Source organism: Pelmatolapia mariae, linkage group LG15, assembly GCF_036321145.2.
Source record: "Pelmatolapia mariae isolate MD_Pm_ZW linkage group LG15, Pm_UMD_F_2, whole genome shotgun sequence".
Classification (NCBI taxonomy): Eukaryota; Metazoa; Chordata; class Actinopteri; order Cichliformes; family Cichlidae; genus Pelmatolapia; species Pelmatolapia mariae.
The window spans coordinates 33,853,652-33,877,951 of record NC_086240.1 but is presented as its reverse complement, the minus strand read 5'-3'; the positions used below and the strand labels follow the sequence as shown (position 1 = coordinate 33,877,951).

The following is a 24,300-nucleotide window of genomic DNA, read 5'->3' as shown; positions in this document are numbered from 1 at the left end:
GATGATGTAAGGGGGCATTTCTAAATCAAAGCCACTTTTCAAGTTGTTATTCTCCCATCCGTCTGCTCAGCTCCAGCCTGTTTCATCCAGATCCCTGCAGCGCTTTCATTTCAGTCCTCGCTGCACATTAGGTTATTGGGTCTACTAGCTGGCTCTCAGAGGACAGAGAGAGAACTTGATTATAAGTGTGTCATGTAGTGTGGAAGGATTAAGGTGCAGTGAGTGGGGGTTGTAGCCTTTAAAAGAGACTGCTGTGTCACACGACTACATAGTTAGCATAGCTCCCTGTTTAGACTGCTCCCCCTCCTCCTCCTCCTCCCACCTGCAGCTCTCCAGTCCACAGATATCATCTGGGGGCTGCTGAGTCAGAGCTGTCTAAACTGCCTGAACTCACAGTTCCAGCTGATGAGAAGAAGTTGTTATCCATCGACTGATCGCTACTAGTTTACATTCATTCAGCCACATAGAGTGTAATCAAAGAAAAAGAGGTCTCTAACCAACTCTCGCTGCGAACATCCTGACAACAGGAAGCTGCACACACCACTTTTTTTTTTTTTATCTTAAATACAATCCTATATGACAGTGTGCTCAGCCACAGTCTCTGTGCATCATAACACATAATCCGGGTGCCAAATCCACAACAGCCGATAGGTCTGCTGATGTATTTCTTTGCATCGTACTGGCAAATAAAAAAATCTGAAAGTCTCATCAGCTTGTTTGAGCCTGCCTACAGTTTCTGTTGATGCACGACCTGCTCTGCAGACCACCTCCACACCAGGCTTTCCATGCATGCAGGTGGAAAGGCAGAACAGAACAGAGCTGCCAATTATAAATGACTGCAGACTGGAATAATAATGCTTTGGTTGAAACATGTTTATGTTTGTCTGCAGCATTTCTGAGCAGGATTAAATTTCGATTACCTCTGAAATGCACTTATTGAGTTAATTACTTATTACACTTACTAAAGGCCTCAGGCCTGCAGCAGGGTCACAACCATTACTGCAGACACTGAGGTCACGTCCACTCAGTGAGAGATGTTTTTAACTTTAATGTTTTACTAGAGATCCAATAAAAAATGTTTTCTATGTGTAATGATTAGTAACTCCATGAAACTCGAACTTAAACTCCAGCATTTTACTTGTGCTTTGATTGTGGGTGTGTAGATGTTGTGATTTACTTCTAATGTGACATTTTTGTGATCTTCTACATGCACCTTGCCAGTGAACTGCAGATGCAAACTAGGTTTAAGCCAATTCTGGATATTGATTTCAAATAAAAGGAAAGAAAGACAGCATTTCAAGCTTTTGAAGTATTTTCAATTTAAAAAGGAGTTAAAAGAAGAGCTTCACCTCAAATTTTCTATCTGATTAATAAAGATCTAACTTCACAACATTGAGCATCATCATTTTTGTTTAAAGGTTTCTGCTTTCTTTACCTCCGTGCTTTCATTATTTGTAATTTTTACATGAAAAAAGACAAAATTGTCAAACGTCTGGAAATGATTACACAATAACTGGCTGGTTGGTCATCTTAATTAAACCACATATTACCTCCATATTTTAAAGGATCCGAGGCATCCCCAGAGGTTATTTAAGTGTACATTACTTGTATTTATAAAAATATCAAACCAGTTGATGGTTTCTGGAAAGTGAACTCACCAGGTTGTTTTTAATCAAAGCTTTGAGTTAAACCAGTTTCTGCAGGGCATTGACCTCCATGACCAAAATACAGCCTGTAAATGTTGTTTCCTGTCAAATTATCAACAGGTGGACTTACTTTTAATGACACTCAGTCATGACCTGAAGACTGTGACAGGATATACTTTTTATTTGGGTGTTGTCCTCAGATAACTAAGCATCTCCAACTCTATAATTAAGTGGTGTGTCAGACGTCTCCGACTGCGATAAGTTTCAGTCTTCTGATCTAATCGGCTCAACTTCACAAGCTCCGCCCACAACCGGGCTCCAGACAGTGAACTAAGGGTCTGTTATTTTTGCTGACATAACAAAAATTGTCATCGTCAAAATACCGTAAAGGTAGCCGTGTGTTGTCGTGGCCTGTTATTACACCTGGTTGGTTACAGGCTGCCAGCCAGAACAGTCTAGATAAAGACTAGAAGGAGCAGAGGTGACTGACCAGAAAATGAACATTTAGCTCAGAGACGTGTGCTAAGTAAGCAAAATTGGTCAGGTTCAGGTTTGACAGACAAAAGAGAGAAAATGTGATTATTATTATTAATCTATTTTAACCAATATATACAAAATTAAAGTTAACTAAAGCCTGCAACAATGTGTAAACTGAACAAACTGTGACTTTTTGTTTCTTTTTCTATGTTTTTATACTATGTGTTGATCAATATGTTCACAAATCACTGAGATAATACAAATCATATTTTTTCTATAAAGGTCTGATTCATTGTATGCAGATTTCTAAAATAATAGCCAGCACTGATGCAACTGAGTAATACAATTTATCAATTTAAATGCCCCCAAATATTGTAAAACTTCAATAACAATACTTCTTTCTTACTGCTACAATATCTTATATAAGTGGGCAAAGCAAGTGAAAAATAATACTTCAATTTCATGGCACTGTTATAACATTGTGCCCAAAGACTGTAGTATAATAGTAATCAAGTGTAGCCATAAACATTAATACCACTAATCACTCAGGATATACTGTGTATCAATATATACCTAGCTAATTACAGTGATTAAGGGTTTCCCATCGTTTGAGCTCTGATGTAAAAATGTTCTAATATTGAAAGCAAACAAGCCAAAGAAACAGACCTACATTAACATGTGCAGACACATCTGTGAACGGTTTCATGTCCAAGGCACTGCCATTAGCTGCTGATAAATGTTTACTTTAAAGTGAATGCTAATGAGTGATGACAATGATTGTGGCTCAGAACACATTGTCCTTCAGAGCAGGAGGGCATTTTGGATATCAGGCTATGGGATACTCTACTTGGGGGACATAGCAAGGAAATGCGGCCGTAGGTTGACCCCTGCTGACAAGTAGCAGGTGAACAGCCACAGCTTTAAACACAAGACGAGCGCTCCCTCTGCTGCATCCGATGGGTAAGTAATCAGATGCAGCAGAGGGAGGGAAACACTTTCTTATTTTCTGTCATACACACCATCACAGTGGTGGATTCTCATATTATACTAAGTTTTAAATAACAAGATCAACATATGTCCAAGTAATCCCTGTGAGCCAGACTTCAGGTTTCAAACTGCTCAAAGGCATTTTTCTGCTCATGGCTCTGTATGATCTCAGCATGAGCAAATATCATTAACTGGGTCATTTCAGGCACACAGCTCTGGCTGTGACCACAAAAACCCAACTTCTGTTCAAAGCTTCTGTTTATGTGGGCAAATGAAATAGAGGCAAGTTTGTTGAAGAGGACAGCGCAGGGAGCTAAAAGGCTAATTTCAGTTAGTGGGTGAGGAGCTTTCACCAAGGTCAAGTGTATTGTAAATAATTATTATTTTGAACTCTAAATCATGCAGCTACTGTAGTAGATACAAGGAATGACAATACAGAGCTAATGAGCAAGTCTGAACAGCATTACAATAGCTGGTTAGTCTACATAACTATGGACCAACATCTAGGGTCAGGCCTCCTGGACATGGCTAGGGACTAAAGAATGCTTGTTGGCCTGGAGAGAAAACCTACCTTCCCTTTTTAGACTGCCAACTCCAACCTGAAACCAGACCTAATCCTGTGGCCGAATTCTCAGCAATCTGTCCTCATTGTTGAATTGACAGGTCCTTGGGAGGTCAAAGACCATCGGCAAAGCAGTCACTGGCTATGGCTTAAAAGAAAGAACACTACCTGAGCTACCAGCTGACCACCAAAGATGAACCATGGGACACACCTGGGTCTGATCAGCTGAGGGTATGCTGTGGTTTAAAAGGGCAAAACAGCCAATTATGATGAGATGATGTCCCAAGTTCATTTTTCCACCCAGTGGCTAGAAAGCCAAATCAGCTAGACACGCAAATCAAGTGCGTGTGGACATTCTGGGATTGCAACACCTATACCCATAATGAATCTATCCGTCCATGCTGGAGGTGCTGGAGCCTACCCTAGATGTCATGAGTCGAAGCACACCCTGGTCAGGTCACTAGTCTATTATTGCAGCACTAACACAGACAGACAACCAGTGACATTCATACTCACATCTCTGGCCAATTAAGAATCACCAGTTAATCTAACATATGTCTCTTTGGACAGTGTGTGTGTGTGTGTGTGTGTGTGTGTGTGTGTGTGTGTGTGTGTGTGTGTGTGTGTGTGTGTGTGTGTGTGTGACAGAAAGAGCAAAAACAGTGTTGTGTGTCTACAGTGGTGTGAAAAAGTGTTTGCCTCCTTCCTGATTTCCTTTGTTTTTGTATGTTTGTCACACTTAAATGTTTCAGATCATCAAACAAACTTAAATATTAAACAAAGATGGCACAATTAAACACAAAATGCAGTTTCTAAATGAAGGTGTTTATTATTAAGGGGAAACAAGATCCAAACCTACATGGCCTTGTGACTCGTTTATGCAGAATTGTTGTAATTCAGCCACACTGGAGGGTTTCGAGCAGGAATCGCCTTTTTAAGTTTGTGCCATAGCATCTCAGTCAGATTCAGTTCAGGACTTAGTCAAATTCCTGACCTGAATGAAGACTCCAAAGTCTTCTTCTTTTTTTTTTTAAGCCATTCAGATCTGGACTTGCTGGTGCGTTTTGGATCATTGTCCTGCTGCAGAACCCAAGTGCGCAAGAAATTGAACTCAGCTTTCAAAAACCACAAAAACCACACTTAATTTATGCTATATGGGGGGATCACTTTACACAGGGCCATGTAGATTTGTATATAAATAATAAATTAAAAAAAACTAGAAGCCTACAAAATTCCAGCATTTTGTAATTTTACCAATTAGTGATAACAGTCCTTCTAATAGTTTTTGTAAAGGACTATTACCGCTTATATATTGAAAGTATGCAGTCATATTATAGTATGCGTTTATGGTAGGCTATATATAAGTCCACTGGAAACAACCTGTAGTTAGTTTCTCTCTTTTGCTGCTTACCAGCTTACTGTTGTCTTCACATTACTTTGGCAAACGTAGATGAAGAAGACGGTGTGAGTTTGTAGCATGAGCTTAAATACATGTAGGCCAAAAAGTTTCTCTGACTGCAGTTACTGTCCACGTTGCTCAAAAGCTGCAATATATTACTGATTGTTGCTATATGATATTATTTTTGCACTTACAGTGTGTGTGTGTCTGTGCCAGTAAAAGTACCAGACTGAGAGAGTGCACAACAATGTGTTTGCTGTTGGTCAGTGGACCAATCATGTTTTGTTGATGTCATAGATTTGAGAGGTGGGGGAAATAGAACAAAAGTGCTCTTGTTTATGTAAAACTCGCTCCTGGAGAAAGTGGTAAGCATTTTAAGTGTTTTATTTATTAATTTAAACGGTATAATAAATATATTATCGTGTTAGGTTTGCTGTTAGCTAAATTAGGTCACTTGATGTTTGTTGAAGTTGGTTTGATTGTTGTTATTATGATGATGCAAGAGCAACAGCCTGTTTTAGCCTTAGAAAATGTAACTAGGTTGCTAGGCAGCAGATTTGGCCAGCTAGCTACTCCTTTTCTTGATCCAGGAGGTTGCGATTTCGTTTGTTTGCTGTGTTTTTGCACATCTGCTTCTGCAACTTTAACTTTATTATCACCAATCCAACTCCACAACACAACACACCCCTCCTATTTGCGTGTTACACTCAGATTTGCAGTACTGTTGTTTGTGTGACAGTTTAAGTTTCATTTTCTTTTCTACGGAAAAAGCCAGTGGCTCTTTCATTTTCCGTCTGTCCAGAGCTGCAGCGGCTGGTAACATCTACTTACAGGAGTTATGTTCACGCCTAGTAAAAAGATACCCAGGTAAGTTCGTAACTTTTAGTATTACAAAGTGTGACAGTTAAAATTAAGTCTTGCAAAGATGACTAAGTGGCCCATAGCAGTCAGTGTGATATACCGTCAAATAACGGGGGGAAAAAACACCTGGCAGCACAAACAAATGTTACAAATTGAATGGCTGCAAAGTGATAAGGTGAAGTTAGAAAGCTTTGGAAGTTGGATTCTGTAAATCGCTTTCTAACTTTACAGCGATTTCCTTCCAGGCTGTTGCAGGGACGGTGTTTCAGATTAACTGGTGACACACACATCTGCACCTGGCTCTATAGCCACGTTTTATTTCGCTTCTCTTTTTCAGACTCATGTTTTAAGTGTAACATGTCAAACTAAAAACCTTCAAGTTTCATGCTGTCCTAATGTATACTTTTGTTTTTCTTATAGCTTTGGAGTTACTGCAAGTACAAGTTCTAATGGATTGACAACACTCACAGCTCCAACTACTTCAGTCCAACCTGCTTTTGGCACAACAATTCTCACCAGAGATGATAACAGCGAAGTCACAAATAGTTCAGAGACAAGGGAACCAAGACCTCAATTCACATTCTTGGGTGAGCCTCCTCTTACACAAAGTTCTTTTGTCAAAGATCCAAATAAGTATGAGAAACCTTTCATATCTCAAGTCCCGTGTTTCACCACAATACTGTGAAGCTGTCTTTTCACAAAGTGCAAATAGCTTTGGAGACTCATGATTTCCTCAGGGATTAATAAAGTATTCTGATTCTGATGCTGATCATAAAGTTGGACATTATTTTCCTTTTTTTGTTACAAAATCATTTTAATCAGTGGCATTCAATAAGGGCAAGAAAGACAAGCGGTGCTTATCTAGTGAAATCTAAAAACAGACATCAGTTACAACATAACAGAGAAAAGGTTTTTTTCTTTCATCTTAAACATCATTCTGACATGAAGCTTCTCTAATGCCTGTTGGCATTCATTCTTTGCATTACTGCCATCGTGTGTTCACAATTGTTTATTATCTCTGGAAGCAGAATGAACTCTGCTTGATTACAGAGCTGCTGAAATCTGAATGGGATATTAGTCCTGCGACAGACAGGCGACCTGTCCAGGGTGTACCCCGTCTCTTGCCCTATGGTGTCTCTGTCCTGTTAACAGTGGATGGAGCTTGTCATGCTGAGGGTCGAGCAGCTTTTTTAGGGTTATTTGCAGAAGCACAGTGTAGATAAACTACTTGATGGGAAACTGATGAGAGACCAGCCACCAGCAACACTTTCAAATCATCATTTTTGAGAAATAACTTTGTTGTCCAAATCTACAAAGTTTAACCAGCTGTCTGCTATTACACCACTTTCATTTTTCATTATTCTTAAGTAGATATTGGCAGGAAACTAAAGTATGTCACACAGTGCTCGAGCATTTTAATTTAACTGTGATTTTAAAAAAATATATATATGTAGGCTTTTTTTTCCTGAGCTGGTTAAACAGTGTTTTTTTTCCCTTTCTTTTAAAAAGACAAGGACAACAACTACAAACGCATGATTTTATAATCAAAAATGCATTACTGAAGATTAAATGGTATCAAAATGAGCTCAGCCTTAAACATCTTCATGATTAATATTGATCCATGTAACAGCTAAGACACACGTTTTTCTGTAGAATAATTATTTTTGCTTATTTTTTGCGAGTTATTGGTAATACAGTTTTATGTGTAGTGAGGTGTTTTCATTGTGTTTTATTGTTACTTTTGCTAAAGTAATGGGTCTGAAAAAATCCTCTACCATTGTCAGCAAATAGTAAAGTAACTAAGTTTAGTTAGATGACAGCTATAGTAGTAATACAATTTTACAATTCTTTAGCCAGGAAGGAGTGGCCAAAGGGGAAGACACCCAGGAAGAGTTCAGGAAAAGGCTGTCAGAATGGTATGTTTGAATCTAGTTGAATTTTCAAAGACAGGAGGAAATTGGTTTTTTGGTTATTATTTTATTTTCTTTGGGGGGTGGGGGGGGTCTTTGCTTGCCTGGAATCACTGAATGCCACTGCTTTTAACCCAAGCCTCAATGAATGTTAGGACTTTATATAAATGTAACGACCACTGGCTATTTTGTCAAACCTCAATTACTACATTTTTTTTCAGGACTAAAGTTGGAATCTCCATGGAGAAACATGGACTGGACAGAAGAGTGAGTACAGTTGTGCTGTTCAATAAGCTCCTGTTCAACTAGCAGAAACTAATAGATGTCAAGTAAGTGCATTTTTAAACTTTCAAACACAATGAGTCACTGTATTCATCACTGAACCTAGGCGAAGGACAAGCTTGATGGAGACAATCACCTCCTACAGACCGAGCTGTGAGGAGGTGCCTCAGGCCCGGATTCTCCTCCTGGGCCCGGTCAGTTCTGGAAAGTCGAGCTTCATCAGTTCAGTCCAGTCTGTGTTTAATGGAAGAGTCACCAACCGGGCCATGGTGGGCTCCTTCTCATCCGGTTTTACCAAAAAGGTACACGAGGAGCATCTGCATGTATATTAACTAAGAGGAAAAATAAACACACAGATCCTCATCTGGCCTTTAAGACTAATAGTTTGATGAGATTATTTAAGCATTTCAAAAAGGGAAAGCATCCACAAGGCCTCTCTTCATCCATGTCAATGAAACTAAACTTTAGGTTTCTGTCCTATTAACTTCCTTTTTGTGTGTGCCAGCTGCAGTCCTTCAACATTCGGGGTAAGAAGGGTGAGGGTCATACTGGGCTGGTGCTGTGTGATACCATGGGTATGAGTGAAGACGGGATGACCGGACTGACTCTTCATGACATCCTGTCAGTCGTTAAAGGCCATGTTCCTGAAGGACACAAGGTAAGCATGCCTTGCCCTGTTTGTTCTCGTTTCAGTGCCCCACCCTGCCTCACTCATTCTCAGTTTGTCACCCTGCCTCACTGGCCTCAGATGTTGTGCCAACATGTATAAATGTTTACATGAAGGAACACAGCATAATTCTTTTTAATACTTTTTCTTTTTTAATAACTTAAAATACTTTCTCTCTTCCAGTTTAGCCCAGACCAGCCAGTCTCCGCCTCAGAAACTGTGGGCTATGTGAAGAGGCCGAGCCTTAAAGACAAAGTCCACTGTGTTGTCTTTGTGGTGGACGCCTCAAAAATCACAACTTACCCCAAAGGCCTGAGCACCACATTTAAACAGCTCAGAAAGCACATCAGTGACCTGGGTGAGCCGCAGACACACGTTTACACAGAGCCTGACATTAAAGGTTGTGTTGCTTGAGTTAGCTGACTTTTGCCTCAGTGCAGCTGCTCTTTAATAACATTCCTAATACTCTTTTTTTCATTGTTAATGGGTTTTTTTTGTATGAATTAGGCCCGATCGTCTAAAACTAAATGGGTTTCAGGTTTTACACAAACATTTTAGATTGTGTGATTTTTTTCTTCTTTTTTTTACAATAAGAACAGATTATTATTGATCATTTTGAGAATAAAGCCTGAATTTCAAGAAAAAAGTCGAAATGTGGAGATTACAGATGTTGTTTGGAGATAAAATGCCACGGCTCTTTAAAACACCTTATGTAGATGAGTTAGTGAAAAAGTATAAGGACGATGGTGAACGCTGCATCAGGTCAGAAGGACAACAAAGAAAGCTGAGCAAATGTTTATCTCTAGAATAAAAGAACTGAGCGCCATTTTTAAAGGATTTGCATTGTCTTTGCAAGTCTTCATCACAGCAGTGTGTTTCTGTTCTTCAGGTGTTCACCAGGTGGCGCTGCTCACCCACGTGGACCAAGTTTGTTTGCAAACAGCCAAAGATGTCACTGGTGTTTATGAGAGCCGCACAATTCAAGATGTGGTAAGTTAAAACAAACCAAACACAGTTCAGGAAATGTTCGTATACTGTAACTGCTCCACAAACCAGAATAGGATAAACCCTGCAAACAGCAATGTAAATGTACAGCTTGAAAAGATTTGACTTTGTTTGATTTTCTGAATACAAACAACAAGAGTTTACAGTCAGTGTGAAGTTAGAACAACTTTCCTGACAGATCACACTGAGATGATCATCTTCAGGAGAGGCTGATTGTGTTTGGTGTTGTTCTTGATCAGCTGAGGAAACTAAACACTGGAGGTGTACATGTGTCTGTGTGTTTGTAGATGGGTAAAGCCGCCGCTCTGTTGGGCATGTCCACCTCCTACATCGTTCCAGTGAAAAACTACTCGTCAGAGCTGGACCTGGATGTAAACACAGATGTGCTGCTTCTCAGTGCTGTTGATCACATCCTGCAGTATGCTGACCTGTATTTCCAGGACAACGCACCACATAACAAAGAGCTCAAGACAGCCCTGGATCTCTGATTTCTGAGCATTTAGATTAGGAGCATCATTTAATTGCTCCTGTTTCAATGTGTTAGAGAAGAGAGTTTTCATTTGTAACAAAAACTTGTGTTTCAGTTGTTTTTGACAGTTAAAAAAATAAAAAAGGTGTAAAGCACATCAAAATGCTACACATAGGAACTTAACCAATCTTGTCTTGTTTCTAAGTGATAAAACTATGACTCTACGCTTTACGTTCTGTATGTGAGACAGATATATTTTTTAATCAGTCTTTGGGCGTCTTTATTAAAACGTTTTACATTCACCAATGTTTTGCAGTTTTTTTCCTTTTTATTTTTCATTTAATAATAAAATAGCGAAAATGTGATTCACACCCTCTCTATCGCCCAGTGTACACCCTTCTCTCCTCCATCAGAAAGGTTAAAGTGGAAGATTTGTCTTTGCATTTTGAACAGGCTTTGAAACTGGACTGATTTCCCTGACCCCTGTGTCATTAACTGTGTGCAGAGTTCCTTTATCGTTATTACTATTATTATGTGTGCCAGTTTATATTGTATATATTTATTAATGAATCGTACTTTTAATTGAATAGCTGAAGAACCAGTAAGATTGTTTCTTACTTACGCTTCTTGAGAAGAAGCTGGAAAACTGTAGCATGTGACGATGCACAGACCAGTTTGTTTTAGCCTCTCCGCCTCATCTTACACTCTTAAATTGATGCTTATTGTTTTGGGAGAAGCGATTAAGATCAAATATCAATAATGTTCATTTCCTCCTGAACAAGGTTCAAGCTATTATGAATATTTATGGGAAATGTTAAGAGGTGAACACGGTTTGCTTGGAGTACCGTGTCACAGGAGCCCAGAGGCCTACATGGAAGTGGATCCAAGCGCAGACATCAAACGGAAACAGTGATAAAGTTTAACAGACTTTATTAACACCAGATGCTCACTCGGATCATGACGCACGGGTGCGAAGAAGATCAAACTTCACGGAAAAAGTCAGAGGAGGTGTGTCTTCTATGAGCTTAACTAATGACTCATGCTGTATTTGTGTTTTGGACTGAAAGGAATTACAATAAAACACCAGACACCGGGTTTTATTCTAAGAAATCTTCTGGTTGGACACTTTCAGTTTATTTTCTGCAAAAGTGGACGGTCGTGCCAAGGTAGTTATCCCCGACAGAATTTGTGTCCCTGCGCTCCCTGCGTTGGGAGCGCACACTGGGTAGGGAGCGCGGACCCAGATGTTTTCTTTTGTAAGAAAGTGAACAGGGGTGGATCTAGAAGGGTGGCATCGGGTGGCAAACGCCACCCTAAAATGATCTCTTGCCATCCCAAGTGCCACCCTAGTTTTGCATATGACAGTGTTGTTTATTAAAATAAGATAGCATTAACACTTTGAGCGTAGTTACAGTTAACAGTGAATATAAATTACTAAAACTGAATATATTGCATAGTGTTATCCCCCTCCACTATTAACAAATGGTTCAGCCCATAGACCACCTTTTTTCTTGTTTCAGTAGCAACCAATGCTTATGATTGTGCCAGAGCACATTTTGAACAACACCATGGGGATTTCAGATTTCACACATGTGGTTGGTTGTTACCCTCTGGAAATGGAATGAAGGTGAGTGTTATTAACCGTCAGGGGTCCACAGACATGCTGCACCTTCAAATCACATGACCTTAAACTGACACAGCAACAAGCTGCAGCCACGCTGAGTCTCTGTTTCAGCCCATGTTGAAAATCCAGGGGCTATGATCTAATTTTATATATATATATGTATATATATATATATATATATATAAATATATATATATATATAGCACCACCAAGGCTGGAGATGGAGCAATACTGAAAAAGCATATGGGAGAAGGACGCAGCCCATAACGGCAATGCTCAGTGGCTAGTGGATCATCCAAGAAAGGGTCTCTAATATGAAGTGCTGGACAGCACCAATCCCCGACATGGTTCATGCCTATTGGCTGAAGAAGCTGCTAGCCAATGAGAGACACCCAGAATGGCTAACCGAAGGCCGGACAGTCCTGATCCTCAAGGACCTCCAGAAGGGACCGGTCCCATCCAACTACCGACCAATAACCTACCTCAGCACCACGTGGAAGCTCCTGTCAGGCATCATAGCGGCTAATATGAACAGGCACATGGGTCAATACATGAGCGGGGCACAGAAAGGGATGGGCAAGAATACCTGAGGCGCAAAACACCAGCTACTGGTAGACAATCAGTCGAGACTGCAAGACCAGACTGACCAACCTGCACTGCCTGGATTGATTACAAGAAGGCCTATGACTCAATACGTGAATCCTGGAATGCCTAGAACTATACAAGATCAACAGGACCCTAAGAACCTTCATCAGGAACTCAATGGGGATGTGGCGTACAACACTAGAGGCCAACTTCAAGCCCATAGCACAAGTCACCATCAAGTGCGGGATCTACCAAAGAGATGCTCTGTCCCCACTGCTGTTCTGCATAGGCCTGAACCCCCTCAGTGAGATCATTGACAAGACTGGCTACAGATACTGACTACAGAATGGAACCGTTATCAGCCACCTCCTGTACATGGATGACATCAAGCTGTAAGAGTGAACGAGACATCGATTCACTGATCCACACCACCAGGATATACAGCAGTGACATCGGGATGTAGTTCGGACTGGAGAAGTGTAGTCGAATGATAACAAAGAGAGGGGAAGGTAGTCAGAACTGAGGGGATCAAACTACCAGAAGGACACATTGCAGACATAGAGGACAGCTACAAGTACCTGGGGATCCCACAGGCAAATGGAAACCATGAAGAGGCCGCTAGGAAAGCTGCAACCACCAAGTACCTGCAGAGGGTCAGGCAAGTCCTGAGGAGTCAGCTGAATGGCAAGACGCCCTGCCCAGGTACCCTGCTGGGATAGTAAGCTGGCCAAAGGAGGAGATAGAAGCCACTGACATCAAGACAAGAAAGCTCCTGACCATGCATGGAGGGTTTCACCTCAAGTCCAGCACCCTGAGGCTGTACGCTAAGCGGAAGGAAGGAGGCCGGAGACTGGTGAGTGTCAGCACCACAGTCCAGGATGAGACAACGAACATCCACGAATACATCACGAAGATTGCCCCAACTGACAGCGTGCTCAGTGAATACCTCAGGCAGCAGAAACCCAACAAAGCGGAGGAAGGCGAGGAACCATCATGGAAGGACAGGCCCCTGCACGGTATGTACCACCGGCTGATAGAGGAGGTGGCTGATATCCAGAAATCCTACCAGTGGCTGGACAAAGCTGGACTGAAAGACAGCACGGAGGCAATAATCATGGCAGCACAGGAACAAGCTCTGAGCACAAGATCCATAGAGGCTGGGGTCTATCACACCAGGCAAGACCCTAGGTGCTGGCTGTGTACCCACATGGAAAAGATATATATAAATCTTATAAAGTTTGTATCTGTCTTGTGTGAAACTTGTATGAAAAGCATACAAGAGTGAAAACAGATACAAGATCCCTTGAAAAGTTATATAAATGAAACTTGTATGTTTTGGATACTTCCTAAAACAATATATGAAAGTAATGAGAAAGTGGCCACTTTCATGAGTAAATCATATAAGCCTTTTATGATTCACTATATGAAGCAAGCCAAATCTGATGCAAGTCTTTTAGAAGTTTTTTCTATTTCTTTTCCATATGGGTAAAGATGCCCCTGAGACAATCCAGCACATAACAGCAGGCTGCAAGATGCTAGCAGGCAAGGCATACATGGAACGCCATAACCAAGTGGCCGGCATAGTGTACAGGAACATCTGTGCCGAGTATAACCTGGAAGTCCCGAGGTCAAAATGGGAGACGCCCCCAAGGGTGGTGGACAAACCGAGCTAAGATCCTGTGGGACTTCCAAATACAGACGGACAAAATGGTGGTGGCTAACCAACCGGACATAGTGGTGGTAGACAAACAGGAGAAGACAGCCGTAGTGATCGATGTAGCGGTTCCGAATGACAGCAACATCAGGAAGAAGGAACACGAGAAGCTCGAGAAATACCAAGGGCTCAGAGAAGAGCTCGAGACGATGTGGAGGGTGAAGGTGACAGTGGTCCCCGTGGTAATCGGAGCACTAGGTGCAGTGACTCCCAAGCTAGGCAAGTGGCTCCAGCAGATCCCGGGAACAACATCGGAGATCTTTGTCCAGAAGAGCACAGTCCTAGGAAAAGCTAAGATACTGCGCAGGACCCTCAAGCTCCCAGGCCTCTGGTAGAGGACCGGAGCTTGAAGGATTGACCACCCGCAGGGGCGAGCGGGGAATTTTCTGTATATATCTATTTACAAAAAATTCCAGGACAGAGCTCAGGGAGGTCCAGGACGGAGGGCTAGAACCAATCCCAAAAATAAACAAAAACAAAAAACCCTTCTAGGTCACAGTCCCAAAATCAGACCGGGCATCCAGCAGCGGTGTCAAAAAAGTCCCCACAAAACAGTTCAGGCGGCCGATAACTATAACGAAAGAGTTCAGGTGGCCTACCTCGGCTGCAGTGGTGGGAATGCTGACGTTAGGGACACTGAGCTCCTTCACGGGCAGCACGAGACCCTCCGGCTCACTGAGCTCCTGCTCGGGCAGCAACCCAGACATATATATGAGCCATGCTTTTTTCTAAATACTGTCGTAGCCTGTTTTTGTTTTTTGTTTTTAAGCATTTTCTAAGGACAGCACGAAACAGTAAAGAAAGAAAAAAAGCCACCTCTTTCCTAATGATGGAAAAATGTAACATGTCGACCAATTTAAAAAAAAAAAATCAACACATGGGATTTGGTTGTTTAGGAAGAGGGTAAAGTTTTGGGAGTGACCGTAATGACAGCGAGAGAGTATGGAAGAGGATTAGGGCCACTGGGAAAAAAAAGAAAGTGGGCACGTCTTTTTTTTTTCTTCTTTTCCAGAATTCTGAGAAAAAAAAGTCAGAAATCTGACTTTAATCTCAGAATTCTGCATGTTTTTGAAAAAAAGGATTTGATTTTGCCACCCCATTTGATTTTCCTGCCACCCTCTTGCCACCCTAAAAAAATTTCTCTAGATAGTGAAAGATGAGTGTCGTTACATTACCGTTCAGTATGCAGGTTACAACAGAAAATTATTTATCATTCTCACGTGGTATCGGACGGGATGGGACGTTTTGCCTGATAAGAGGATCCCGTCTGTGTAAACTGACGCATATAAACTTTAACACTCAATATACCACGTTCTCAACAAGTAAATGGCCCCGTTTTCATTCCCAAACGTCCCATAAAAATACTATTTGCTCTGATTGTTGCACCAAACTTTACTGTATAGTGTAGTTACTGCTTTTGATCTTTGTCCTTTTAAGTCTTTCTGCCCCAGTCTTGTTTGGCACACAGCCTTCTCCTGTGTGGAGAGAACAGATTCTGTCAGAGCCGTTTACTTGTTGAGAACGTGGTATAATGAGTGTTAAAGTTTATATGACACACAGACGTGATTATCCTCTTATCAAGCTAAACGTTTTCGTTCGCTGTCCGTGCCCAGTGCGCGCTCCCGACGCACGGGAAACAAATTCTGCCGGGGCAATAACTACCCTGGCACACCTGTCTGGAGTCTGCGTGCGTTTACAACAAGGACCGCGATCCCTGTTCACATTCCTCTATCCGTCTGGAACAGGAGGTAAAAGCGGAAATGTTAAAGAGCTTAATGAATTTAATGTAAACTTTTACCTGTAAGATTAGTTAAATGTACGCATTATTCTAAAAGGAAACACTGCAAATGTGTTAAAGGATTCCTGGTGGAGTGGGAGAAACATTGTGTGCTCATCCTTATGCCAGTCTGTCTGGAAATGAAACTTATGACATCGTTATGTCAACTCAATTTTTTTTTCTGTTCAGACCAAAGTAGCAACATATATTTAGATTTGGTTCTTTTAAGAAACAAACGTCTGAAGGGAATTAAGAACTGAAAATAATAATGTAAGTTATTTTAAATGGTTTTTAAGATGCCATCGGGGTAGTTTTGACTGAATGAAGACGTCTATACAGTGGTGGAAAGTAACAAAAATTTCATTACTGTGGCTACTTAAGTAAAATTTTCAGGTATCCGTACTTTACTTGAGTAGTCTTTTTTTCTGATAGACTTTTAATTTTACTCCCTACATTTTTAAACAGATATCTCGACTCTCTGCTCCTTCCATTTTCAAATAAGGCTCCTTAGTTTTGGTTTAAGGCGTGTCTGAGGGGAGTTATTATTTCTGTCACTGAGCCTTCAAACACCAAATAGTCTGACAGTGTGTTGCCAGCTAGAGGTCCAGGTGCTGTATTTCACAGGGAGAGAAAAGCTAAATTAGGTTACTTGTTTGTTAATGTTGGTTTGATCCTTTTTATTATGATGATTTAGGAACGACAGCCTGTTTTAGCCTTGGAAGATGTAACTAGGTTGCTAGGCAGATTTAGCCAGCTAGCTACTCCTTTTCTTACTTTTGTGTGTGATCCAAGAGGTTGCGTTTTCGTTTGTTTGCTGTGTTTTTGCACATCTGCAGCATTAACTTTATTAGCACCAATCCATCTCCACAACGCAACACACCCCTCCTGGTCTCAACGTGTTACACTCAGATTTGCATTACTGGTGTTTGTGTGACAGTTTAAGTTTCATTTTCTTTTCTACGCAAAAGCCAGTGGCTCTTTCATTTTACGTCTGTCCTGAGCTGCAGCTGCTGATAACATCTACTTACAGGAGTTATGTTCACGCCTCGTAAAGAAATACCCAGGTAAGTTCGCAACTTTTAGTATTACAAAGATAAAGATTGCAAAGATAAGTGAGTGGCCCATAGCAGTCATACCCTCAAATAACAGCAAGAAAAAAGACCTGCCAGTATAAACAAATGTTAGAAATTGAATGGCTGCAAAGTGATAAGATGAAGTTAGACATCTCCAAAGGTTGATTCTGTTCATCTGGATAGAGCATGCATCAAGATGAAGTTAGAATGTTTTAGTAGTTGGATTCTGTAAATCGCTTCTAACTCTGAAGCAGGTTTCCTTTCAGGCTGCTGCAGGGACGGTGTTTCAGATTAACTTGTGACACACACCTGCACCTGGCTATATCACCACATTTTAATTCGTTTCTGCTTTTCAGACTCATGTTTTGAGGTTGCTGATATTGTGTTTTAAGTGTAACATGTCAAACTAAAAACCTTCAAGTTTCATGCTGTTCTAAATTTGTTAAGGGTCTTCCTCTAATGTGTACTTTTGTTTTTCTTATTAGCTTTGGTGGCTTTAGCATTGGACCTCCAGCAAGTACAACTAAACCCTCAAGTTCTAATGGATTGACAACACTCACAGCAGCTCCAACTACTTCAGTCCAACCTGCTTTTGGCACAACAACTCTCACCAGAGATGATAACAGCAAAGTCACAAATAGTTCAGAGACAAGGGAACCAAAACCTCAGTTCACATTCTTGGGTGAGCCTCCTTTTACACAAAGTTCTTTTGTCAAAGACCCAAATAAGTATGAGAAACCTTTAACATCTCAAGTCCTGTGTTTCGCCACGCTACTGTGAAGCTGTCTGTACACAAAGTGCAAATAGCTTTGGAGATTCATGATTTCCTTAGGCTTTAATAAAGTATTCTGATTGTGATTCTGATCATAAAGTTGGACATTGTTTTCAGGGTTTTTTTTGTTACAAAGTCATTTTAATCAGTGGCATTCAATCAGAACAAGAAAGACAAGCGGTGCTTATCTAGAGAAATGTAAAAACAGACATCAGTTACAACATAACAGAGAAAAGGTTTTTTAAACTTTCATTTTAAACATCATTCTGTCATGAAGCTTCTCTAATGCCTGTTGGCATTCATTCTTTGCATTACTGCCATCTTGTGGTCACAATTGGTTATTATCTCTGGAAGCAGAATGAACTCTGCTTGATTACAGAGCTGCTGAAATCTGAATGGGATATTAGTCCTGCGACAGACAGGCGACCTGTCCAGGGTGTACCCCGTCTCTTGCCCTTTTGCTAAAGTACTGGGTCTGAAAAAAATCCTCTACCATTGTCAGCAAATAGTAAATTAACTAAGTTTAGTCAGCCACCAACTATAGTAGTAATATAATTTTATAGTTCTTTAGCCAGGAAGGAGTGGCCAAAGGGGAAGACATCCAGGAAGAGTTCAGGAAAAGGCTGTCAGAATGGTATGTTTGAATCTAGTTGAATTTTCAAAGACAGGAGGAAATTGGTTTTTTGGTTATTATTTTATTTTCTTTGGGGGGTGGGGGGGGGGGGGGTGGGGGGCTTTGCTTGCCTGGAATCACTGAATGCCACTGCTTTTAACCCAAGCCTCAATGAATGTTAGGACTTTATATAAATGTAACGACCACTGGCTATTTTGTCAAACCTCAATTACTACATTTTTTTTCAGGACTAAAGTTGGAATCTCCATGGAGAAACATGGACTGGACAGAAGAGTGAGTACAGTTGTGCTGTTCAATAAGCTCCTGTTCAACTAGCAGAAACTAATAGATGTCAAGTAAGTGCATTTTTAAACTTTCAAACACAATGAGTCACTGTATTCATCACTGAACCTAGGCGAAGGACAAGCTTGATGGAGACAATCACCTCCTACAGACCGAGCTGTGAGGAGGTGCCTCAGGCCCGGATTCTCCTCCTGGGCCCGGTCAGTTCTGGAAAGTCGAGCTTCATCAGTTCAGTCCAGTCTGTGTTTAATGGAAGAGTCACCAACCGGGCCATGGTGGGCTCCTTCTCATCCGGTTTTACCAAAAAGGTACACGAGGAGCATCTGCATGTATATTAACTAAGAGGAAAAATAAACACACAGATCCTCATCTGGCCTTTAAGACTAATAGTTTGATGAGATTATTTAAGCATTTCAAAAAGGGAAAGCATCCACAAGGCCTCTCTTCATCCATGTCAATGAAACTAAACTTTAGCTTTCTGTCCTATTAACTTCCTTTTTGTGTGTGCCAGCTGCAGTCCTTCAACATTCGGGGTAAGAAGGGTGAGGGTCATACTGGGCTGGTGCTGTGTGATACCATGGGTATGAGTGAAGACGGGATGACCGGACTGACTCTTCATGACATCCTGTCAGTCGTTAAAGGCCATGTTCCTGAAGGACACAAGGTAAGCATGCCTTGCCCTGTTTGTTCTCGTTTCAGTGCCCCACCCTGCCTCACTCATTCTCAGTTTGTCACCCTGCCTCACTGGCCTCAGATGTTGTGCCAACATGTATAAATGTTTACATGAAGGAACACAGCATAATTCTTTTTAATACTTTTTCTTTTTTAATAACTTAAAATACTTTCTCTCTTCCAGTTTAGCCCAGACCAGCCAGTCTCCGCCTCAGAAACTGTGGGCTATGTGAAGAGGCCGAGCCTTAAAGACAAAGTCCACTGTGTTGTCTTTGTGGTGGACGCCTCAAAAATCACAACTTACCCCAAAGGCCTGAGCACCACATTTAAACAGCTCAGAAAGCACATCAGTGACCTGGGTGAGCCGCAGACACACGTTTACACAGAGCCTGACGTTAAAGGTTGTGTTGCTTGAGTTAGCTGACTTTTGCCTCAGTGCAGCTGCTCTTTAATAACATTCCTAATACTCTTTTTTTCATTGTTAATGGGTTTTTTTTGTATGAATTAGGCCCGATCGTCTAAAACTAAATGGGTTTCAGGTTTTACACAAACATTTTAGATTGTGTGATTTTTTTCTTCTTTTTTTTACAATAAGAACAGATTATTATTGATCATTTTGCGAATAAAGCCTGAATTTCAAGAAAAAAGTCGAAATGTGGAGATTACAGATGTTGTTTGGAGATAAAATGCCACGGCTCTTTAAAACACCTTATGTAGATGAGTTAGTGAAAAAGTATAAGGACGATGGTGAACGCTGCATCAGGTCAGAAGGACAACAAAGAAAGCTGAGCAAATGTTTATCTCTAGAATAAAAGAACTGAGCGCCATTTTTAAAGGATTTGCATTGTCTTTGCAAGTCTTCATCACAACAGTGTGTTTCTGTTCTTTAGGTGTTCACCAGGTGGCGCTGCTCACCCACGTGGACCAAGTTTGTTTGCAAACTGCCAAAGATGTCACTGGTGTTTATGAGAGCCGCACAATTCAAGATGTGGTAAGTTAAAACAAACCAAACACAGTTCAGGAAATGTTCGTATACTGTAACTGCTCCACAAACCAGAATAGGATAAACCCTGCAAACAGCAATGTAAATGTACAGCTTGAAAAGATTTGACTTAGTTTGATTTTTTGAATACAAACAACAAGAGTTTACAGTCAGTGTGAAGTTAGAACAACTTTCCTGACAGATCACACTGAGATGATCATCTTCAGGAGAGGCTGATTGTGTTTGGTGTTGTTCTTGATCAGCTGAGGAAACTAAACACTGGAGGTGTACATGTGTCTGTGTGTTTGTAGATGGGTAAAGCCGCCGCTCTGTTGGGCATGTCCACCTCCTACATCGTTCCAGTGAAAAACTACTCGTCAGAGCTGGACCTGGATGTAAACACAGATGTGCTGCTTATCAGTGCTGTTGATCACATCCTGCAGTATGCTGACCTGTATTTCCAGGACAACGCACCACATAACAAAGAGCTCAAGACAGCCCTGGATCTCTGATTTCTGAGCATTTAGATTAGGAGCATCATTTAATTGCTCCTGTTTCAATGTGTTAGAGAAGAGAGTTTTCATTTGTAACAAAAACTTGTGTTTCAGTTGTTTTTGACATTTAAAATAAAAAAGGTGTAAAGCACATCAACATGCTAGGCATAGGAACTTTAAACAATCTTGTTTTGTTTCTAATTGATAAAACTATGACTCTACACTTTACATTCTGTATGTGAGACAGATATATTTTTTAACCAGTCTTTCGGCTTCTTTATTAAAACTTTTTACATTCACCAATGTTTTGCAGTTTTTTCCCTTTCACAGGAAAGTTTCACCATTTTATTTAGTGGTGCAACAGATCAAAAATCTCACGGTTCGGATCGGATCACGGTTTTAAGTCACGGATCGGATCAATTTTCGGATCTGCAAAAAAAGACAAAATTTTAACATTTACTTATTAACTTATTTAAGTATTTTTTGCCTATTAAAAACATTCAACTCAAGACTCCACGCAATTATATAAAAACAAATTAAGGTGCAATATAGGACAGTATAGGGTTATATCTACCACTCCGCTGTGATATAATGAGCGGTCATGGTCACGTATAGCTTTCCGTTGCCCTGGAGGTCCACCCATTTGTAATTGGGCAACAGAAGAGGCCTGGGACAGTTCAACCGTAACTTTAAACTTTTCCTGCTCATACATGCCTGGGTACGATCTTGTCACACTGAAGTGGACGCGCAACGGGATATCATAGCGTGGCTCAAGCACGTTCATCACAGTTTAAACCCCTTGTTTTGCACAACGGAATACGGCCTCCCGTCTGCAGCTAAACACCCCAATAGCTTTTGTAATAGCTTTAGCCCGGTCGGATTGGGCAGCAAAGGGCTGCTTAAATGCCACAAACTCTTCTGCTCCTCCACTTGGACCGCTAGCACTGGCCATAACTATCGCTTGACAGACTGACCACGCTCACCATACACATACTTTTTTTCCTTCTTTTTCGAATCTTCGGATCACGGAGTGGGATCGGTTTGGATTACAGATCAACCGTGATCCGTTGCACCACTAATTTTATTATTAAATTAAAAATAAAATGTGGTTCACACCCTCTCTAGAGTCTTAAGGTTACACATGTGCTATCACCCAGTGTACAGCCTTCTCTCTTCCATCAGAAAGTTTAAAGTGGAAGATTTGTCTTTGCATTTTGAACAGGCTTTGAAACTGGACTGATTTCTCTGACCGCTGTGTCATTAATGCTATGTAGATTTCCTTTATCGTTATTATGTCTGTGAAGGTTCTCAGTCATCCATGTCATCGTAGTCTAAGAAGCTTGGAAAGAAAAGCATCTGGACCTCTTTAAGTTGCTTGAAAGCATGAAAGCACATGATAGGGTGGGGCTAGGTTTCACAATGAGCTCACCCGAAACCTTGGCTGATTGTGACCTACACCCGTTTTCACACCTTGGCTCATGTGATTAGGTAGAGGATCTTTAGGGGCTCCTTTTGTCCCCCTGTGGGGACACTCCCACAGGGTTTAAATCTGGGACTCTCCACCATTTGACCCTAGAACTGAAGAAGCTTCTTAGATGAGAGGTGAAACGTCTTCAAGCAACTTAAAGAAGTCTAGACCCTTAGTTTATCCTTATTACTATTATTATGTGTGCTAGTTTATATTGCATATATTTTTTAATGAACCGTCTTTTTAATTTAATAGCTGAAGAACCAATAAGATGGGCCATTCTTGAGAAGAAGCTGGAAAACTGCAGCATGTGATGATGCACGGATCAGTTTGTTTTAGCCTCTCCGTCTCATCTCACACTCTTAAAGTTATCCTTATTATTTTGGGAGAAGCAATTAAGATCAAATGTCTGTAATGTTCATTTCCTCCTGTTCATGTTATTATGAATATAAATGTTCAGAAGTGAACACGGTTTGCTTGGAGCACCATGTAACAGGAGCTTACGTGGAAGTGGACCCAAGTGCAGACATCGAATGGAAACAGCGATAAAGTTTAACAGGCTCACTTGGATCATGACGCATGGGTGCCAAGAAGATAAAACTTAACGAAAAAGTTCAGAGGAGGTGTGTCCTCTATGAGCTTAACTTATGTTGTATTTGTCTTGAACTGAAAGGAAATGAAATAAAAACATCAGACACCGGGTTTTATTCTAGGAGCTTTTCTAGTTGGACACTTTCAGTTTCATTTCTTTCGAAAGTGGTGCCAAAGTTATCCCCGACAGAATTTGTGTCCTCGTGCTCCGGGAGCGCGCATTGGGCAGGGAGCGCGGACCCAAACGTTTTCTTTGGTGGGAAAGGGTCGTTACATTACCATTCAGTTTGCAGGTTACAACAGAAAATTGTACATTTACCGTTCTCACGTGTATGGAAGCCCGTTTCCGCCACTGAAAAAAAAACAACAAGTATCCATAACTCGAAATTTTGAGTTATTTTCTTGAAATTTCAAGTTATTTTCTTGAAATTTCGACTTATTAACTCGAAATTTCGACTTATTAACTCGAAATTTTGAGAAACGTAACTCAAAATTTGGAGAAACATAACTCGAAATTTCGAGTTATGGATCCTTTCTTTTTTTGTGGCGGAAACGGGCTTCCATACACGTGGTATCGACGGGATGGGACGTTTTGTCTGATAAGAGGATAATCCCCTCCATGTAAACTCGATTCATATAAACTTTAACACTCAATATACCACATCCTCAACAAGTAAACGGCTTCGTGTTCGTTTCCAGACGTCCTAGAAATACTATGCTCTGATTGTTGCACCAAAGTTGTTTCTGCTGGGTACAAAAATGCACCTTTCTGAGAGCACCAATGAAAACAATTGTGTGTTTTATTCTTCTAAAACACTCCTGTAGCTAAAACACAATAATAACTTTATTGTATATTTACTGTATATTTAAGATTAGATTATAATTAGTTACTGCGATTGATAGTAGTCTTTTTAAGTCTTTCTGCCCCAGTCTTGCACAAAGTCGGCCTACAGCCTTCCACTGTTTGGGCAGAACAGGTTCTATCAGATCAGTTCACTTGTTGAGAACGTGCTGAGTGTTAAAGTTTTTATGACACACAGACGTGATTATCCTCTTATCTGGCTAAACGTCCTCGTCTGCGCTCCGTGCCCAGTGCGCGCTCCCGACGCACGGGTAACAAACTCTGCCGCTGTTTGGCACAACACCTGGAATAACTACCTTGGCACACCTGTCTGTAGTCCTCCGTGTGTTTACAGCAAGGACCGCGATCCCTGCTCACATTCCCTCGTCCGTCTGGAACAGGAGGTAAAAGCAGAAATGTTAAAGAGCTTAATGAATTTAACCTAAAATTGTGCCTGTAAGATTTTTATTAACTAAAGTTTTCCTTTCGGGATAGTAACTATACTGATGTAGTTGCGTAGAGTAGG

The 24,300-nt window shown here is 40.9% G+C and overlaps 2 protein-coding genes across 4 annotated transcripts; both read left to right on the top strand.

Annotated features, from left to right (window-relative positions):
- The first annotated feature begins 5,388 nt into the window (after window positions 1-5,388).
- Window positions 5,389-10,539, top strand: LOC134643335 (interferon-induced protein 44-like). Of its 3 annotated transcripts, XM_063495648.1 has the most exons (10): window positions 5,389-5,436; window positions 5,874-5,938; window positions 6,353-6,519; window positions 7,786-7,848; window positions 8,064-8,109; window positions 8,231-8,426; window positions 8,630-8,782; window positions 8,975-9,149; window positions 9,681-9,781; window positions 10,084-10,539. In XM_063495648.1, exons 2-10 carry the CDS (start codon window positions 5,910-5,912, stop codon window positions 10,282-10,284), a joined length of 1,131 nt encoding a protein of 376 aa, XP_063351718.1. In that variant the 5' UTR covers window positions 5,389-5,436; window positions 5,874-5,909; the 3' UTR covers window positions 10,285-10,539. The 3 variants fall into 3 exon arrangements, with proteins under 3 accessions (XP_063351718.1, XP_063351717.1, XP_063351719.1); XM_063495647.1 differs by lacking the exon at window positions 5,389-5,436 and having other exon boundaries at window positions 5,710-5,938; XM_063495649.1 differs by lacking the exons at window positions 5,389-5,436; window positions 7,786-7,848 and having other exon boundaries at window positions 5,714-5,938.
- Window positions 10,540-18,422: 7,883 nt separating this feature from the next.
- LOC134643443 (interferon-induced protein 44-like) lies at window positions 18,423-20,994 on the top strand. Its single transcript, XM_063495804.1, has 7 exons — window positions 18,423-18,444; window positions 18,672-18,717; window positions 18,839-19,034; window positions 19,238-19,390; window positions 19,583-19,757; window positions 20,289-20,389; window positions 20,692-20,994. The coding sequence occupies exons 2-7, from the start codon at window positions 18,701-18,703 to the stop codon at window positions 20,890-20,892; spliced, it is 843 nt and encodes a 280-aa protein (XP_063351874.1). The 5' UTR covers window positions 18,423-18,444; window positions 18,672-18,700; the 3' UTR covers window positions 20,893-20,994.
- The last annotated feature ends 3,306 nt before the right edge of the window (window positions 20,995-24,300 follow it).

Excerpts from the sequence above, each read along its gene's own strand:
- LOC134643443 (XM_063495804.1), top strand. Across the intron at positions 19,391-19,582 it reads ATGTTCCTGAAGGACACAAG|TTTAGCCCAGACCAGCCAGT; the intron begins GTAAGCATGCCT and ends TCTCTCTTCCAG. Across the intron at positions 19,758-20,288 it reads AAAGCACATCAGTGACCTGG|GTGTTCACCAGGTGGCGCTG; the intron begins GTGAGCCGCAGA and ends TCTGTTCTTTAG.
- LOC134643335 (XM_063495648.1), top strand. The coding sequence starts at position 5,910 with ATGTTCACGCCTAGTAAAAAGATACCCAG. Across the intron at positions 8,783-8,974 it reads ATGTTCCTGAAGGACACAAG|TTTAGCCCAGACCAGCCAGT; the intron begins GTAAGCATGCCT and ends TCTCTCTTCCAG. Across the intron at positions 9,782-10,083 it reads GCCGCACAATTCAAGATGTG|ATGGGTAAAGCCGCCGCTCT; the intron begins GTAAGTTAAAAC and ends GTGTGTTTGTAG.